The following is a 17,603-nucleotide window of genomic DNA, read 5'->3' as shown; positions in this document are numbered from 1 at the left end:
GAAGAGATTTAAGGATAATTAAATTTGGAGGAAAGTTTTTTTTTTCTTTTTTTTCTTACTTAATTCAAGTTTAACTTGTACTACTTCTCTCTGGTGCCTTAAGACAGTTATCTTCCCATTTCTACCAGTTGTAGAAAAATGACATTGTTGTCATTTTTTTACCCCAGGCCACATCAGGGGTAAATCACTGAAATTCACAAGCCCTCCTATGGTAAAATGCCAGGAAAAACAGCTATAACTGAGTAAATGCTTTTGGATATTTTCATTCCTCTGCCTTTTCTGTCTTCCAGCCTCTGGGTGTTGGTGGATTACAAGCTATAAAGACTGCCGTCTCCCAGTATTAAGTGTTTTAAGGGTAAAACTCTACTTTGAGAACTTGTGTAATAGAGTGACTACAAAGGGAAGTCACTCTACAAAGGGAACTCAGTAGAGTTCTTTGTTTCTGGAGCTATTGATTTATTTAATAATCTTTTGTATCCTTGGATTTTTAGGCAACACCTGAACGTCTCATCATGCATTTAATAGAAGAGCATTCCATCGTGGACCCAACTTATATAGAAGATTTCCTACTAACTTACAGAACATTTCTTCAGAGTCCTTTGGATGTTGGGATCAAACTGTTGGAATGGTTTAAAATTGACAGCTTAAGGGATAAGGTTGGTTCTATAAATATGAAAGGCATGAAAGTGATTTTAACCTTTAAATTCTATTTATAAAATCTTTTGCAATTGATAAATATTTATTTTGATAACAGGATTCACTTAACCTAAACAACATTTCTCTACTTAGTTTTGTGACAAAACAGCATGTTAAAAGTGGAAATGAGCCTTAAAAGTTAAAAATTGAAATAGGCTGTGATAAAGCTATAAACTCAAAAAACATGATAGCTGCATGAGAGTGTTTTGAACTCTATCAAAATGTTCATGAAGATCAATAAAACACTTAAAAGGTGATTAATAGTTAGAAAGACTATTCACCAAGTAAATTATTTTCAAGTGACCTTAGATTGATTGTAAGCCCCAAATAGCAATATGTTGATTTGGGGGGTTTACACTTTTATCATTTTAAAATAATCTTTTTGTCCTTAATATATCCCTGCAGTGACTTATTTTAAATCTACCTTTGAGTATTTTTTTCTTGTCATTAAACATTGTTTGCTGTTGTAGATAATTTTAGCTTATTTCATGGAGTGTTTGTACATTTAATGGGAAGACTTGCAATAACTCAGCAAATTGGTAGGAAGTTAGTTATTTTAAGAAAAATAAAAGAAATGCCATAATTGCTTGGTGTATCTTTCTGAGTTATATTTTAAATGAAACAATTAGATGTGGCTAGACTGTAGAATTCTCTTGTTTAGGAAACTAAGGTGTTCAGAGCTACAGGCTTGCCCCCCCATCCCCACCCCCCCAATGCCCTTTGGAGTTATGTGTAGGTACTTCAGTTGCTGAAGAAATAAAGACATGCTAAATAAAGAAGAGCAAAATATAAGTGAGGGACAACTAGATATTTACATGCAAAAGAATGAAATTGGACCTTTACCTTACATTATATACAGAATTAACTCAAAGTAGATTAGTGACCTAAATATGAGAGCTAACACTATAAAACTCTTAAGAGATTTAAAATCATTGACTGTATTAAACTTTTTTTATCTTTATGTATTGTTTAAATCTTTTGCAGTGATCATGTGCTATTTTTACAAAAATAAAAGTTTTTTTCATTTAAAACTTAAAAGAAAAATCATGACCTTGGATTTGGCAGTCATTTCTTAGATATGATATTCAGAGCATAAACAATAAAGGAAAAAAAAACATAGATTGAACTTCATCAAAATTAAAACAGTAAATTAAAAGGAAACACATGGAATGGGAGAATATATTTGCAAATCTTCTATCTGATAAGGGTCTAGTATCCAGAATGTGTAAAGTACCCTTATAGTCCAACAACAAAGATACAACACAACTTAGAAACAGACAAAGGGCTTTGGGGAGCCTGGGTGACTCAGTCAGTTAAGTGTCCGAGTTCCACTCAGGTCATGATCTCATGGTTCATAAGTTTGAGTCCCGCATCAGGCTCTGTGCTGATATCTCAGATCCTGAAACCTGCTTCAGATTCTGTGTCTCATTCTCTCTCTGCTCCTCCCCCTGCTTGTGCTGTGTCTCTCAAAAACAAATAAATGTAAAAAAAAAAAAAAAAAAAAAAAGAATCTTTTAAAAGAAAAAAGAAATAAAGGGCTTGAATAGAGATTTTTCCAAAGCAGATACTTAAATAGCTAGCAAACACATGAAAAAGATGTTTAAGGAGCACCTAGCTGGCTCAGATGGTGGAGCATGCAACTCTTGATCTCGGTTGAGGAGTTCCATCCCCACGTTAAGGGTAGAGATTAAATAAAAAACTAGAATCTTAAAAAAACGTTTAACATCATTCGTTATAAGGAAATGCAAATTAAAACCACAGACCGAGGGGCACCTGGGTGGCTCATTCTGTTAGGCATCCGACTCACTTTCGGCTCAGGCTATGATCTCTCGTTTCATGAGTTTGAGCCCTGTGTGTTGGGATCTACGCTGACATTGCGGAGCCTTCTGGGGATTCTGTGTTTCCTCTCTCTGCCCTCCTCCATGTGCTCACTCGCTCTCTCTCTCTCTCTCTCTCTCAAAAATAAACGTTAAAAAAAAAAAAAGCTTTAAAAAACCACAGTGAGATCCTGCTTCACACCCCCTAGGATGGCTTTTCAAAAAGGAAAGGAAATAACAAGCATTGCCAAGGATGTGACTGGAGAAAATGAAATTCTCAGACATTGTTGATAGTAATGTAAAATGTTATAGCTACTCTGGAAAACAGTTTGGCATTTCTTCAAAGAGTAAAACAGAATTAGCATATAACCTGGCATTTAATCTTAGTATTTTTTCAGAAGAACTGAAAGTAGGTATGCAAACAAAAATTTATATACCGACGTTCATAGCACTATTGACTATAGCCAAAAGGGGGAAACAACCCGAATGTCTGTTAACTGATGGATGGATAAACAAAATGTGGTATAGCCATAATGAAGTATTAATTCAGCCATAAAAAGGAATGTAGTACATGCCACAACATGGATCAATCTTGAAAACGTAATGCTAAGTGAAAGAAGCCAGACACAAAAGGTCACAGTTTGTATGAAATATTCCACATAGAAGAGAGGGCAGAATGTGAGGTGACTGACTCCTTAATGGGTGATAAAAATGTTCTGGAACTAGGTAATGGTGATAGTTGCACACCTATAACTACGAAATGCCACTGAATTGTGTACCTTACAGTGGTTTAAATGGTGGCTTTTGTGTGTATCCTACCAGAGTTTAAAAAAAAGATGACTTAAATTATTTCCATTGTTAGGTACATTATTCGGTTCAACTTCATTAATTTTTCTGTTAATCTGTGGTACAAAGTAATCAAACCACTTTACAATTTTGAAGACTCACAGTATTTCTAACAAAGTAGGTTTCAGATGTGGTTTGTTAATAATTTTGATTAAACATGTTCTTGACTATGTAAAGGCTCTTGATATGTAAAGCTGCCCTTTAGAAGCTTGTATTTTAGGATACCGTCTGAGGTATACATCCTATGTACTTCTTATAGCTTAGTAAACAGGCTTGTGTTTTCTCACTGTGGGTCCAGTCTTGGCTCTCTATGTTGCTTGTGCACCCAGGGAAGCAAAAACTCAGACCAAACCATGCCTGCATATTAGAATGAACCCTTTGTGTGCAGGATAGGGGGCAAAGGGGTTAGCCATATAGCTCAGTTCCCCCTCAGTTTTGGACATGCTTTTGTAATATATTTCTATAGAAAGAATGCCTCTCATAACTATACTGTCTCCTTCATGTTTCTACAGGTAACACGGATTGTGTTATTATGGGTAAACAATCACTTTAATGATTTTGAAGGTGATCCTGCTATGACTCGATTTCTGGAGGAATTTGAAAAAAATCTGGAAGATACAGTAAGACTCCAAAGAATTTATTTTCTTCAGGATTTAGGGATTTCCCTGATCCTCAAATAACAGCACCTCAGAACACTTCCATTCTCTCCTGTGTCTTGAATGTCTGCTCTAAGAACTTCGAAATTTATATTTTAGATTCTGCTCATTCTCTGCCATTAACCCAAACAGAAATCAGGCTTCTTCCTGACTCTTCTATGTTCGTTTTAAGGCTGATGATGTTGCTGTCTCCAGCCAGTCAGCCAGTCTTATGATCTCTAGTGTATATGTGGGCTACTTCTTTCTCTGCCTTGAATTCCCTGGCCAAGATGTCCATTCATTTGCTATAGTCACCTGCGTCACTAATTTTAGCATACACCTATTTCCTATAGCCCCTCTCAGCCATTTCTTTTTCACTCTGCATTGAGGGGCTCATTTTATTAGGCCTAATCTTTTATAATGGCTAATTTTAGTTCTAGTATTTCTTTGTTCTAGCGATTTTATATGGCCAGAGATTGTTTTTAGGCCACAAATAAGATGAATATTTCTCTCTTTGTAAATAAGCTAATGTACTTCCTACCAAAGTAATTCCTTGTCTATATATTCAGGTACCTCACCTACATCTTCAGTATTTTTTCTGGGTACCCTTGATTTTAGCCAACAGGATTATTTTATATTCTTCACTAATTTGCTTCTCCTCTTGCTATTTGAACTCTGTGCAACCTTTAAGGCTTGCTTTATATATCAGATCTACATTAGACTTTATGAGTTTCCCTTCTGCATGTGATTTCACTTGTTCTAAATATATAACACCTGAGATAATCCCCTCAAGGTCCTGTTAACTTTGACAGTGGCTATTTATAATTAATTTACTCTGTGTCAAATATAAAACTATGAACTGGAACTGAATTGTCTGCTCCAGGCACCTTGAGATTTTAGGAAGTAAATTATTAATGCAGCTCAGGAGTTAGATTGCCTGAAATAGCATTCAAACTATACCACATGTTAGATATGTGAACTTGGACAAGTTGCTTAACCTTTTTATGCCTCAGTTGTTTTATGTATAGTAGTCCGTAGTTTCTGTTATGAGGATTATAATGAGCTATAATGAAGGTAACCATCTGAAAGAAAAACCTGTCACGTAGCAAATGCCCAAGAACCATTGATTTTACTCAAGAGTATAAGTGGATGGAGTTGAACAAAGGGACAGAGCAGCAGATTTTCGTCTGTTCCCATATCTTTTAGTTCTGTAGCTTTCCCAGCAGCACTCCAGCTCTGTGAAGAATGAGAAGAATGAACAGAGGCTGGGGAACTTAAGAGGCCATAGGAGCTCACCACCATCATATGGGTTTTCCAGTGCTCACTGTGTAGATATTCGTGGGCTGATGGAAAACAGAAATTGCCTTACAGTTGTGGGATTTCTTTTTTGGTAATCATTCAGTCATCACATATTTATTAAATTCTACATTGTACTCCAAAGTGTTGCATAGGATAAGAACAGGTGTAAGGTTAGGTCCCTGCCTTGAAAAAACTTTAGCTGCTTTTTATGGACATGAGATATACACATACTATGCTATTGGAGAATAGTTGAATATTAAATTGGTGTTAAAACCTGAAGTTAGAATATTATCAGGCATAAAAAAGACCTAAAATAATACAGGACTAATGTACCTCGAAGAGGCAGAGACTTGAATGTGTCTTTGACTGTTAGACATTATTCAGAAGGGTGACTCAGGTCCTGCAAGATTCTGGGTTGATATGACAGCCAGGAGATAAGCAAGATAGCACTAGAATATGTATTAGGAAAGTTCATGCCATGAGAAGTAATTTTTTTGTCTTCCCTTTCTAAGTGGGACGTCATTTTGAAATCTGTTCTGACCTGTGACTATCTAGACGTTTTAAAAAATAACTATTGAGAAATCTTGAGAGTGCTCTCCAGTGGAAGCTTTCCCTCCTTCAGTTTTATTTACCCTGACTCCTATGTGTTTTACTCTGTATTTAAATGTAACTCTAACTCTGATGATTTTAGGTGATTTTTAAAAGCCTATAGGAATAAATCCATACATTTATATACATTCTACCCTTTTTTGCTTTTTAGAAAATGAATGGTCATCTCCGGTTATTGAATATTGCCTGTGCTGCAAAGGCCAAGTGGAGGCAGGTTGTGCTGCAAAAGGCTTCCCGGGAGTCCCCTCTGCATTTCAGCCTCAATGGAGGAAGTGAGAAGGGATTTGGTATTTTTGTTGAAGGAGTAGAACCCAGTAGCAAAGCTGCTGATGCGGGACTGAAACGTGGTGATCAGGTAAATAAATACACAACCACTTGAATTAAAAGCCTTCTTATAACTAAAATGTCTGCTACTTTTTTTCTCATGGGATATTTCTTCAAGTAAGCATGACCAATGTAAGGAAATTTAACATTAAAAGGTAAGTGGCCAAAGATTGCCATAAATAATGGTTTAGCTTAAGTAGTGGTCCTATGGTAACAGAACTACATCCATAAGTAGAGGAAGCCGGGCAAGGGACTGCGAAAATGAAGGAGACCCCGGGAGGAAGTTGGAGGGGATTTATTCTCTCTGTATACGCGTTAGATAACTGTAGAGCAGTGTATTCCAAAATGTGATTCCTGACAACCTTGTTACTAAAAAATGCAATTCCTAAGCCTACCTCAGTTCTGCTAATCGTACTAGTGACATTCTGCCATGATGAGGTCCAGGAATCTGTATTTTTAACAGATCTGTCTCTCTAGGTGATTCGCATGCACACCAAAGAGTCATTTTTCAACGTTTATTTATTTTTGGGACAGAGACAGAGCATGAACGGGGGAGGGGCAGAGAGAGAGGGAGACACAGAATCGGAAACAGGCTCCAGGCTCTGAGCCATCAGCCCAGAGCCCGACGCGGGGCTCGAACTCACGGACCGCGAGATCGTGACCTGGCTGAAGTCGGACGCTTAACCGACTGCGCCACCCAGGCGCCCCAAAGAGTCATTTTTCAAATTTAGCTAAATCACTTGGGAAGGTTGTGTTTCCCCATTTTAAAGTTTTGTTTGTTCATTTATTCATTTAGAGTGTGGCTTTATTTGACTTTTAACTAAACTATACTAGCGCTTTTCTTTTTAAAATTATGAATGCATTCACATTGTAAAAACTTCCACACTGCAGAGCAGTGCTTCTTAACTGGGAGTGATTTTCTCCCCCCAGGAGACATTTGGCGTGTCTAGAGATAATTTTGATTCTCATGATCCAGAAGTTACTCTTAGCATGAAGTGGTTAGAGGCCAGGGATGCTGCTAAGCAGCCTCCAGCACCCCACAGCAAGACACCTGCACAACAGAGACTTACCCGGCCTAAATACCAAGAGTGCAAGGGTTAAGAAGCTGGTTTAAAATTTTAATGATCCCCTTCTTCCACTAAGGGAACTTTTTTTTTTTTTTTAAAGTTTTTTTTTTTTTTTCCAACGTTTATTCATTTTTGGGACAGAGAGAGACAGAGCATGAACGGGGGAGGGGCAGAGAGAGAGGGAGACACAGAATCGGAAACAGGCTCCAGGCTCTGAGCCATCAGCCCAGAGCCCGACGCGGGGCTCGAACTCACGGACCGCGAGATCGTGACCTGGCTGAAGTCGGACGCTTAACCGACTGCGCCACCCAGGCGTCCCTAAGGGAACTTTTTAAAAACAGATTTCTGGGCCTAACCCCACACCATTCATTAACTATTTCTAGTAGCTAGAATTCCAGAATCATTGTATTTAATGTTCTAGTATTTTATTTTAAACTCATTTGAGCATCTCATTCTTCACAGGGAAGGAAAAAAACAATGAAATCAGATTATTTCATTTTTGAGAGAAAATTTATCTGCTTTTTACCTCTTCAAGTCTTCTCAGTTATTGTTAAAATTATCTGAAATGTTAGATCTAGATTATTAAGTCATTTTTAACATTATTTATCTTTTGAGAATACTTTTGACATTGGCGTTAAGTTTTGGAAGTTTATCACTAATAACCATGTACACATTTACACCTTCCTTACTGATGTCATTGATCACCTCCATTTCATCTGTGCCACATGCCCCTATGATTAAGATTCATTTCACTAGTGTCTTCTAGTACTTTTCGAATCTCTTAAAGTTCTTGTCTTATATAGGGCCTATAAATACTATAGTTTTTTGTGTCCCTGCATGTTTGATAATGCTTTTGTTCAGTGGGGTATAAAATTCTTTGTTCACAGTTATTTATCCCTCAGAGCATTGATGTTATAGAAAAGTATCACATCATTTTAGTATGCCCCAAGAGAAGTCCAAACCAACCTTTATTTTTTCTTTTCTAGCTTCCTTTGTTTGTCCTCCTACCCATCCCCAACCCCCCCAACTCCACAGTGGTGCTTAAAGATTCTTTGTTCAGTGTCCGTGGAATTCAAATTTTTCTTTGGGATATGTTAAAAAATAGATCTCTTTATTATCTTTGCACGATACTCGAGCCATTTCAATGTGTAGACTCAAGACTTCTTTCAACTCCGCATTTTACTTCTGTGGTTTCTCTTTCTTTTCATATTTTGTTTCTCAGTCTTTTTTTTTACCGTGTTGGAATCATTGTGTGAGTCCTGACATCTGTCCTCTGTGCTGATTATCTGTTTTTTGTGGGTTTTTTCCTCATTATGTTTATCTCTTTATTCTTTTTTGTTAGATTTAGTATTTTTTAAATAAGCTTTCTGTACGATTTGGAGGTACAGCCAAGTTTGGGAAGCCTTCTGTGAAGGGTCAGCACATCACATGCAAGAATCCATCGCAGTTGTACTTGCTGCTTTTCGACTTCCTGATTCAGCATCAGCAAAGGATAGTAGATGTATTTAAAGTATCACTTTTGAATGAATTCTGTCTTTTAAAAGCAATAAATTTGCATTTAGAATATTTCAGTAAAATTTACACATACATACACAAGCACTAATTTTTATGAGCTGATGTGTCTTGATTTAAAATTCTCCTTCATATATAGGGGTATCTGGGTGGCTCAGTTGGTTAAGTGTCCGACTTCAGCTCAGGTCATGATCTTTTGCTTCGTGAGTTGGAGCTCTGCATCAGGCTTTGTGCTGAGCTGGAGCCTGCTTCAGACTCTGTGTCTCCCTCTCCCTCTGTCCCTCCCCTAATCGTGCTCTGTCTCTCTCAAAAATAAATAGACATTAAAAAAATTTTTTTTATTTTTGTTTCTTATATAAACCATCCTGTTTTTTAAAAAGTTTTTCTTTGATCTCAGAGGGAATGAACTTTCAAAAAATGTTTTTAGTAGTGATTTGGGGAAATAGAATATAGAGAAAAAAATTAAGTGGTAATTCCACTTCTCATAGAGATGAACATTGTTCACATATGGGTGCATTTTGTTCAAGTGTCATTTTTTTCACCATTACACCTAAGGTTGCAGAAGTAGCTAATACTGTTTCTGTCATAATTTGTATTTTTCTTCGAGATAATGGAAGTAAATGGACAAAACTTTGAGAACATTACATTTGTGAAGGCCGTTGAAATTTTAAGGAATAATACTCACCTTGCACTTACTGTGAAGACCAACATTTTTGGTGAGTTTTGTTGTAAAAACTGAAAGGTTTTTTCTTCTGCTTTTTGTTTATTGTTTTTGTTTGTTTTGTTAATTAAAAGCAAAAGTCATCAATGAAAAGGCAAATAATAAAATACAAACATGTTTCTTTTTGAGCTCCTTGATCATTTTTAGGAACTTCAATGTTGAGGTATAGTAAGTACTGTGTATTCTAGAATTTTCATTTTTCATTGTTTGCATTATTTTGGTATCTTACAAAAACAAGTTTTAAAAGAGGTGTGCACGTACATTTGGTTAGACGTGTGAAATATCTACTGAAGAGGTATTATGTACTATACTTTGCTGGGAGATACTGAGTGAAACTTAGAGTGACCTGTATGAAGCATAAAAATCATAATCAGGCTTTTATTCCCCCTGCCAATGGGCATCTCAGACTATTGTTAATGTTTTAGCTAGCTTTCTGAAATAATAATACGAATGCTAGATTGGCTGTTTCATGAAACTAAATTGAGTAAAAGAATTAATCACTGAATTCCAGATTTTTAATAACAGTGTACTCTGCCTTTCTCTCTAAAAATGTTGATTACTGTGTCTGCAGAGTATTTTGATCATGTTTCTATTTGAAGCAAAGACTAAAGCTTGCGCTTGCATTTTTTTTTTCTTTGTTGGTTCCCCCTCCCCGCCCCCTTGCTTTTTAGGGAAGACTTATTGTAACTGGGTTTCCTTAGATACCATAGGGTATTTAGTGAAATTCTGAGAAGGGCGATAATAAAAACAGCATAATAGTTTGAAAATTATCAAAGAAAATTTAAGAGTCTAAATGAAGTTAGGGGGGAAAATTTCTTCAGGTCATCTGGGTTGCATTTTGAAAACTAGGAGTTGAATTTAAAAACTGTGCCTATGGAAAAGGAAGTATGTTTTATTTTTGCACTTTCACTGCTCCTCATACTGCACTTAGTCATAATGAAAAATGAAACATTTGGTATTTTTCCTCTTTTCAGTGGAGTCCTTTTTACTGAATTATGTCCTATTAAGTCTGATATATAACTCCTTTGGCAATTTCCTAATATTATATTAGTTTAGCGTCAAATAAGTGAGCCTTCACAGTTCCTGGGTTTGCTGGAGTTTGGACTAGTATCTAGAAACATCAACTTTTGGGTTAAATCAAAAAGATTCTGATTTTGAAAAGTAAGAAAGCAGAGCTTGCTCTGTCTCTTAGAGCATCTGATTTAGTGTCTCCAAGCTTGACTTTGTTTAGATGTATTTCATAGCGCTCTTACAAGGATCAAAGACCTTGTACTTTTTGTGCCTGCACGTAATAATTATTACCTGGTATCACATACTATTATGTATAAAAATATAAAGATAGTACTATTTGGTGATTAATAACATGGCCCATGGGAAACAGAAAAAATAGATCTGAAAGGTACAAAAGGCAGGGAAGCCACCACTTCAGGACTCCTTGAGTGGTGAGAGACATTTACCCAATAGAACTCTAGATGGGATGTGGTAGAGGGTAGGTTGTGGTACTGCAAAAGAGGGCCCATGTCCTCAATACCTCCTTCCTTACCCTTGGCAGAGAATGATCAGCCAACTTTACCCCAAGCAAAACACCAAAGAGTATCTCAAAGTAATAGTAGTAAAGCATTTTTAAAAATGGAGCATTTTAGTATGGATGTGGTACCTGGAATGAAGCCCTGGTAACTCTGACATTACAGTGAAGCAGAGCTGAGCACTTAGGTTGTCCTATATGGAGCTCGCAGTCAGAACACCTACAGACAGGAAAACTGTGACCAGAACACAGATTTTTTTTTTTTATGTTTGTTTATTTCTGAGAGAGAGAGAGACACGAAGAGTGTGAGTGGAGGAGAGGCAGAGAGAGAGGGAGACACAGAATCTGAAATAGGCTTCACGCTCTGAGCTGTCAGCACAGAGCTCAACGCAGGGCTCAAACGCACAAACTGTGAGATCATGACCTGAGCCGAAGTCAGGTGCTCAACTGACTGAGCCACCTAGGCGCCCCTAAAACTGACAGCTAGGTGTAGGAGAAGAAGAGTCATTGAGGCATGGTGGGAAACATAATAACTGAGCTTATGGAATCTGAGGAAAGTAGTTATTTTAAGGAAGAGAAGAAAAACATTTCTAGAACCGTGCTCAGGTTTAAAGAGTTATCCCTTAAAATAAGAACAGGATATTAGGAAAAAAGAAACAGTCATTGAAAAAGAAGTAACTCAGAGTGACTTACAGTATGATAGCAATGACTAAAACAAAATGTAATGTTGATGCAGCAATAGCTGAGACTTTCCCAGAGTGAAAGAAGGATGCGAATCTTCTAATTCAAAGGGCACCTGAAATCTGAGCAAAATGAATTAAACTTGTTTTAACTTTCTGTTTCCAGTGTTGGAGAATAACCAGAAAAGGTAGACTAAAATATAAAAAGTAGTTACAAACAAGTGCAACAATCCAAAAAGAGAGGTAACAACTACCTGACATAGAACAGAGGGAGAATCGGACTGGAAAGACGTGAACTGGAGCCATATCTGCTCTGAGACATTCACCAGTACAGGAAAGCTCTTGAAAGGCAGCCTCTTTGGGCAGTAGACTCCTAGCAAAAGTCTAAAGCTTTGGAATCCTGCACTTGCTAGGAACACAAAACTGGATGTGTTACATCCCTTCCCACCTCCTGAAACCATACCCCAAAAGGATGTCTTTTTTTTTCCAGGGACATTATCAATCCATAGAATGTAGCTGAGAGGAAGAACTGCAGGATAAAATCACAGGTTTCTAGTGTTAGAACCCACCAAGGCCAGAACGCTCAAGCATAATAACCTTTGTTGAAGATTGGGACCTTGAATGGCTTACTCTAAAGTGGATGTGGGTTGTACTCTAAGCAACTCGGAAAAACGTCAAATTTTGTCCCTGGCTCTAGCCCTGGGACCTCAGGTGCCTGGCAAAAGAACATAAAAATCTTTTGAGGATTCCAGCAGTAACCTATTATTTGTGTCTTTTTTAATAAGTTTTTTTTTTTTTTTTTTTTTTTTAGTTTATTTATTTATTTTGAGAGAGAGAAAGGTAAAGAAAATGCCTAGCAGGCTCTGCACTCACTCTGGAGCCCGATATGGGGCTCAAACCCACAAACCGCGATATCATGACCTCAGCTGAAACGAAGAGTAGGACGCTTAACCAAGTGAGCTAAGCAGGCGCCCAATAACCTATTATTTGTAAAAATAATTCTTCAAATACAGAGTTAAGCAAACAATCAAAGATTGTGAGGCTGTCTTAAAAGTCAGTGTAATCCCCGGGCACCTAGGTGGCTCAGTCGGTTAAGTGTCTGACTTCAGCTTAGGTCATGATCTCACAGTCTGGGAGTTTGAGCCCCACATTGGGCGCTATGCTGACAGCTCAGAGCCTGGAGCCTGCTTCGGATTCCGTATCTCCCTTGCTGTCTGCCCCTTCCCCTCTCACACTCTGTGTTTCTCCTTTGCTCAGAAATAAACATTTAAAAAAAAATCTTTTTTCAAGTCAGTGTAATCCAGAACCAACAGAAACAGAACCAGAACCAGAGGAGTTCCAGAGTATCAAACACAGTCTGTTAGGTAACTGTCTTGTATCTGTGAAGTTAAAAATCAAATTGAGGGTTCCATTTCTAGGTAAGATGGAGTAAACACATGCCACCCTTTGTTTCCCAATCAGCTCAACAGTAAAACGTGGGCAGAATCATTTAAGAACTTGGAAAATTTAAAGTCCCACTACCAGGAGTAAATTAATTAATTAATTAATTTTTTTTTTTTTTTTTTTTTTTTTTTTTTTTTTTTACTCCAATAACACTGGACTGGAGTCAAGGCAAGCTGAAACCTGGTTGTGTACATACTGGTAAAGGTTCAAATGGAGAAGCCTGGCTTGAAGAGTGGGAAAAGGAATCCCCACAGTTTTTCCCCCCTCTTTTTTTTCCCATTCTGTCAGGCCTCAGCCTCCAAGCAGCAATACAGCTGCACAAGCCAGACTTCTGAGGAAGGGGAACGTTCTTCACCGTTCACTGGAGCTGTGGCTCCTTCATTGTCCCCCCCCCCCCCCCCACACACACACACACACTCTTTCTCTCTTCCTCCTCATTGGCCCCTACAGAGCCAGAGTCAGCAATTTCTTTCTAAAGGACTGAAAAGGGTAGCCTAAGGAACTGTGGAAGTTAGTAGGTTGATAACTGAGGTAGAGAAGACGACTCTGTAAAGTTGTTTATGAGATCCCGAGCTCACCTCCATCCTGTGTGTGTGCATGGATGTGATCGTGATATCACACCAGAGACTTGGAGAACTGGCATGCCAGTGGACCTCTGCACACCAGAGACTTGGAGAACTGGCATGCCAGTGGACCTCTGCTCAGGTCCCAGGCAGACTGAGTGGTGGCGCAGAGCAAACAGGTGGAGATAACACTGCAAAGCTTTGGAATCTGTACCACAGCCCACAGAAGGCTAAACAAAGATAGCAAAACTTTGTCGCAGTCATGACCTGAGGCATTGCCTTTGCCATTCTGCCTCCTTTCTGTGTGAGAGTTCAGTTACTTACATATTAAAAGATTAGTCCCATGCATCTTTTATAGACTGTTGTGTTCTTGACCTTTTTCCCTCTCTTTGTGCTTCAGTTTGGATATTTTCTAATGATCTGGGTTTAAGCAAAGTTTTGCTCTTTTCTTCGGTATCCATCCTGGCCTTGAACACAGTCAGAGAATTTCATTTTAGATAATTTTTAGTTCTAGAATATCTGTTTGAATCTCTCTTATAAACTCAATTCTCTTATAAACTCAATTCTCAAAACCATATTTTCATCCATTTTATCTCTATTTTATTTAGTATATTTATGACGGTTATTACAAAAATCTTGTGTGTTAATTCCAAAATGGGTGTTATCTTTTATTCTCTGACCCCCCCCATTATCAAAGTGTCTTATTTTGTGTGTCTTACAATTTTTTATTGTATGCTGTACTTTGTATACTAAGGAACCTTAGCAAATAGGCAGATTAGTATTTTCTCATAGAAAAGATTTGCCATTTCCTCTGTTTAAGCATATAAGGTAAGGGGAATTGAGCTGGGTCAGGGTAGGTTACAAAATTACTTAGACTATACCCAAGTTTCAAACTGAGAGTGAGATTTGTCATGTGTTTGATGCAGGCCCCTTCTCTAATGGAACTTTGTTTCTGAGCACAGAGAGATTGTGGGAAATTATACTTTGTTTTGTCAGCCTTGTCCTCCTACCCTCACTCCCAGTTTTTCCCTAAGGCGTGGCTTTTGATTCAGAGTCTAGTAGCTTTTTGTCTTATTTTTTGTAGAAATTTGGCCCTTGAGAGATTTTTAAACTTAGCTCTTGAGCCTCTCACCCCAAGCAGAGAAATATGTCATGTATTGGTTGCACACCCTTCCTTGTTGTGTGACTTTGTCTCCTAAGTACCATGAGACTAAGAAATTTCGAACCTGTCCCCAGCTCTTCTACCTTGTCTTAGGAGTAGATATGTCCCATGGAGGAAGGCATCACTGCTTTGGGCCTTGTGTGTATTCCAGTTTTTATGCCAGTACTTGAAGCCATTAAAAATCCTTTTTCCTCTAGCAGAGTCTCTCTACCTGTTGCCCGTTTCATGTTTACACTTCATGTTGAGAGAAGAAAACATCAGGCAATCTCCGTTTACCATCTTTTTGCCCTGGTATTTTAGCTCATCTATTCCTCCTGGCTTTCATAACTTTCTAACATTTGAAAATCTCATCACTCAGATAATTTATTATTAGCATTTTAATGTTTTCATAAAAGTATTATATGTGTATGTTTTGAAAATGAAAACATTTAAAAAAGGTATACAGTAGAGCCATACTGTGTATAGCATTCTGGATCTTTGCTTAGGAGTTGATACAGATTTAATTCTTGTATAATTGTTATTGCAGAGAAATCCACTGCAATATCATTATAATCTGTTGAGCTAATGTATTGATGGGTGTTTTTGGTTGTTTTCAGTTTTTGCTATTTACAGTGTTGAAATAAAAATCCTGTATACTTTTATGCTTATGTAGATAGACCTAGAAGGTAAATTTCTCATAGTGGAATTAACTTTTAACAGTGCTGCAGTTTCACTTTCCAAAAGTTTACCCCAGTCTACATACACTTTCTTTATCAGTATATAAGAATGTCTCTGCAACAGGTATAAGCAACTTTATTTTTATTGATATACATTATTTAATAATGAGGGAGGTTGAGCGCCTTTTTTTTTCAAAGGTTAACATTTATTTTTTACAAAGTCATTTGTCCATTTTTATTTTGAGGTACTCATGTTTTATTGATGTATTTGAATGTGTTATAAGAAAGGACAATATCTTGTAGTCTTTTTTTTGTTTTGTTTTTTAATATTTATTTATTTTGGGAGAGAGTGTGAGCAGGAAAGGGGCAGAGAGAGGGGGAGAGAATCCCAAGCAGGCTCTGCCCTGTCAGCACAGCCCGATGTGGCGCTTGATCTCATGAACCATGAGATCATGACCTGAGCCAAAATCAAGAGTCAGACACTTACCCTTCTGGGCCACCCAGGCACCCCCAGTATCTTTTAGTCGAAGGGTTGCAAATATTTTCCCAAGTTGTCTTTTGACTTTGCTTGTTGTGTGTGTGTATACATATGTACGTAATTGTAGAGACTGAGAAATTTTTAATCTTCATGTAGTCCAATTTATTACTTTTCTTGATTCTTGGGCACCTTCATTTCTGATTCATATATTTAGTATTGCTTTTTAATAGCATTGTAATTACACTTGCTCACCTATTAATTTTTGTCTTGAACCTTGACTGATTTTTTAAAATTTATTATTTTCTCTTCATCTATAAATCAAAATTTCTACAGTTTTATTTATAACTATATACACAAGTCCAGTGAAGATGTAAGCTACTGTGTACACCCTTGAGTTGTCTTATGTACATACCACAGGCAGGGATATCTGCTGCCCATTTAAAGATTTCCTATTGCTCTTCACTATAGCATTTTTAGGCCCTTTCTTTGCCTTGTTCTCCAGTCATCTTAATTTTCTTTGTTTCTTATTACCACAGGGACTTGGAACTTGAGATTTCTTCTACCTAGAGTCATTCCTCCTTCCCCTCACTTTGCCTAGTTAAAATCTACTCACCTTACAGCAACTTAATTAGGGAAGATTTTCCCTTTCCTGCTTTCTTAATTCCTCTGGTTATGATCTTTCTGTACCATATTTTGTACACTTACTGTTCTGCAATAGGGGTTATCTACGAGCGCATAGTGTAGTGCCTTCGTGTTTGTAGGTCAATAAGTGTTTTTTTGCATGGATGTGTATCAATTTTACCTCAAAAAGGCATTTTCACCTTTACCACATGGCTTAAAATAAAACAAAATTTCTAAACAAACTCAAAGGAATTTGTTGCATTTTAATCAAGCAAATTATCTTTAAAAGGTGACTCCAAAGATGTTTATTATTTTGAAGGCAGAAAATGTGCTTTTCATAAACTTTCAGTATGCTTTGGTAATGTGATAACATCCTGGTTGAAACTTTCAAGATGAGCTACTTTTACAACTGAATACCAAGCCATTTTGTGTTGTAATGCATCAGCTTTTAAGTCTTTGTCTATTGGATCTTACTTGTAACTCGTTTGATATTGAAGGAAATGATTGATTTGTCCCCAAAACAAAAAAGATCACAATTCTCTGTTTTTCAGTGGGCACATTTATAAAATTTATTTTTCTTTTATGAAGGTTCCAAGTAACACTACTGAAACCTGCACCTTCTGAAGACCTTCATATTCAAGAATATGTAGCCTCATTTTTCTTTTATTCAGACCCTCCCAGACACCATGAATTTTTAGGAAATTACCTTCTGCCTTAGCATTTATCTTTTTAGTGGGTTTTCCCCCCTCTAGTAGTTGATAGGTTTTATTTAAGAACACATATTTAAAACAACTGAAAAATATTTTCATGACATTAATGAAACCTAAGTAATATAGGTTTCCTAATTGAAAAAGATGACACCAATAGTTACTAGATACATAGTCTTCTATGGATTTTTCTTTTTTCACTTGATCCCAAGGAGGTATAGCCCCTCTCACAAGGTAAAAAA

General features: G+C 37.2%; 1 protein-coding gene across 15 annotated transcripts in view; it reads left to right on the top strand.

Moving 5' to 3' along the window:
• The window catches only part of RAPGEF6 (Rap guanine nucleotide exchange factor 6), a 191,365-nt gene that overhangs the window by 114,395 nt on the left and 59,367 nt on the right, over positions 1 to 17,603 (top strand). For all 15 annotated transcript variants that reach the window (XM_045487928.1, XM_045487967.1, XM_045487913.1 and 12 more), the window contains 4 exons: positions 492 to 656; positions 3,872 to 3,979; positions 6,054 to 6,257; positions 9,413 to 9,521. In XM_045487928.1, coding sequence (XP_045343884.1) covers positions 492 to 656; positions 3,872 to 3,979; positions 6,054 to 6,257; positions 9,413 to 9,521 — 586 coding nt within the window. The remainder of the gene's footprint in view (positions 1 to 491; positions 657 to 3,871; positions 3,980 to 6,053; positions 6,258 to 9,412; positions 9,522 to 17,603) is intronic.

The sequence above is a fragment of the Leopardus geoffroyi genome, chromosome A1 (assembly GCF_018350155.1).
Source record: "Leopardus geoffroyi isolate Oge1 chromosome A1, O.geoffroyi_Oge1_pat1.0, whole genome shotgun sequence".
NCBI lineage: Eukaryota > Metazoa > Chordata > Mammalia > Carnivora > Felidae > Leopardus > Leopardus geoffroyi.
The sequence above is the reverse complement of the archived record's forward strand: the minus strand, read 5'-3'. Positions and strand labels throughout refer to the sequence as shown.